This window comes from Procambarus clarkii, chromosome 1 (assembly GCF_040958095.1).
Source record: "Procambarus clarkii isolate CNS0578487 chromosome 1, FALCON_Pclarkii_2.0, whole genome shotgun sequence".
NCBI lineage: Eukaryota > Metazoa > Arthropoda > Malacostraca > Decapoda > Cambaridae > Procambarus > Procambarus clarkii.
Window position 1 is genome coordinate 10,282,539 of NC_091150.1, and position 2,412 is coordinate 10,284,950.

The window sequence follows — 2,412 nt, forward strand, 5'->3', positions numbered from 1 at the left end:
AGTTGCCAGGTCCCATAGTTTATGTACAGGGGGATCAAGCTCATCCTCGGACATGTCTCTGAATTGCAGTGGAGACTGTTCTCCTAGTCATGCAACCATTACTGGGTTGGCAATTTGGCGGTCTACAGGTGCGGGTTGTTTCAGCCGTAATAATGGGCCTGTTAGCAAATAGCCACCTGCAGATGGTAACAAGCTCATTCCTTGTTTTTCTTCCTTTACTTTGATAAACTTATGGTAGACATCTAATCCCATAATGATTCCAATATTGGAAAGGTTGTCTGACGTGATTTTATCAGCCAAATGGATTCCCTTTTCTTTCAGGAATTTGACTGTTGTACCTAGACCATATACATACAGGTCTGTTGGGAATCTATCTACTACCAGAGCTTGTATCGTTCGGACATAACCTCCTAAACGTACTTTAGGTCGTACTACCTTGAGGACTCGGGCTCCTGTGTTAGTCAGGAATCCTGCTATGTCTATTCGTGTCTCTCTTACAGGTGTAAGTTTCAGGGCATCTACCAACTCCTTTGAGATAAAAGTCATTTGGGATCCTTGGTCAAATAATCCACATATGGTGGCTTTGGACTCTCCATTTTTAATGATCAATTGAGCAGTGAGTAGAGCTGATTTATGATCAGACCTTGTTGAGAAGACACTTATGCCAAGTAACACAGTACAAAGCTGTACTGATGTGGTAGTTCCTTCCTCCTTCTGTGGTTTGGCAGACTTTGTACTTGAGTCCCCACAAAGTGCTGTATGGTGTTGACCCTTATGGCACCTCTTACAGGTGCGTATTTGAGTTGTACAGGTGTCGAGATTATGTGCCCTTATAAACTTGGTACATTTACGTAACTCCTTGAGTCGTTTTATACGTGTAGCACGATCGGGGTAAACTTTGCAAAAGTAAATGACATGTGGTTGTTCACAGAACACACATGGTTTCCAGACGTTAACAGCATCTTGGGGAGTCACCGATTTGGGTGACGCATTAACTGTAGGTTTGGAGGGACCAACTGCATATGTGCCTACACTGCTTTGTTTCCACTTTGGGGAGGGGGAAGTTGTTTTAGATTTGTTTGGAATACTGTTTGTACTCTGTTGTCTACTATTAGTGGTAGACAAAGGTTTAGATGTCACTTTTCCATCTGGGTTATCTCTTTGTCTTTCTATGATGGAACGCAAACCTTCGCTTATCTCCTTTACACTCAGAGAAGATTTGTTATATAAGACAAACAACTTATCCAGTACGTCACTGGGTAATTTGCGTTTCATATGGACTTGGATTATCCAGTCGAATTCGTCCAAGTTCACCTTATTCTTAAGTGCTTTGAGCAAGGACTCAAGCTCTAATCTAAAGGCTTGGAGTGAGTCAGCCGTACTATTTGGAGGGTTAATATCCAACTGCTTCTGGGTTAGAAGTCTGATAGTCCTTTCTGGCTTAGCATAATTATCCTTAAGGAGCTGTAGGGCATTGTATTAATCGTCATCAGTGAATGTCAGATCACAGACCAACTGTAATGCTTTATTCTTTAAGACACCCTGTAAATATGTAAATTTTGTCGTCTTTGCTGGCATTAACAATAGAATCCACAGAATCAACAAATTTCTTCCAGAAGTTGTCCCAACTCTCGTCCTTTGTACCAGAGAAAGTTGAGAGACTGAGTGATGGAAATTTGACTTCTGGTTGTGTCTAGTTTTGGGAAGCTGTGGCTTTAATATTTGTATTGGACTTATGTGTGGTTATTAAATCGTCAAAGTGTTGTAACTTTGCATGCATTTCATCTTTGTAATCTGCATTTTCTTGTATTACATCATCCTTTGCCTCTTCATTGATATTAGGAGTTGCGAGGATATCTTGATATTTCAGGATTTTTTTGAGCACATGTTGATATTTGGTCTGTGCAACCTTATAATAGCCTTCCAGTTCTTCGTAATTAACTGGAGTTTGATTACTTAAATCCTCACAATGTTTGATTTGTCGGGTTAAGTGGTCCTTCATGCCAGTGAGGGTCGCTTTTACATTTTTGGCAGTAGACATCTTGGCAGTATTTGCTAGCCTTGTTGGACTGTTTCTGGTACTTGAATTAGTAGAGCCACTAGTTTCCGAAATAGAGCTGCTTATCTTAAAAAAATCCCACTATATAATCATACACACTATAATTTGAGTGGTAAGCCTGCATCAATGCTGGAATTTCCTCAAGTTAACCCTTCTATATCACTCTTGGTTCGTACAGAGACACAGATTAACACTCAAAGGTGAAATGATTATAGTTAAAATTTTACTATAGTTAAGGTAATATTATGTAGACAACACAACTCGGGTTGTCATGAATATTGCATAAAAGTATGTGCTTGCTAGGTTGTAATATATGCTCAACTCTAGACAAGTGTAAAATGCTTAGTCTGTTT

General features: G+C 39.8%; 1 protein-coding gene across 1 annotated transcript; it reads right to left on the bottom strand.

Moving 5' to 3' along the window:
• Positions 1-87: 87 nt before the first annotated feature.
• On the bottom strand, positions 88-2,041 carry LOC138357496 (uncharacterized). Its single transcript, XM_069314383.1, has 2 exons — positions 1,814-2,041; positions 88-1,464 (listed from the first exon to the last, which is right to left on the bottom strand). Exons 1-2 carry the CDS (start codon positions 2,039-2,041, stop codon positions 88-90), a joined length of 1,605 nt encoding a protein of 534 aa, XP_069170484.1.
• Positions 2,042-2,412: the final 371 nt, after the last annotated feature.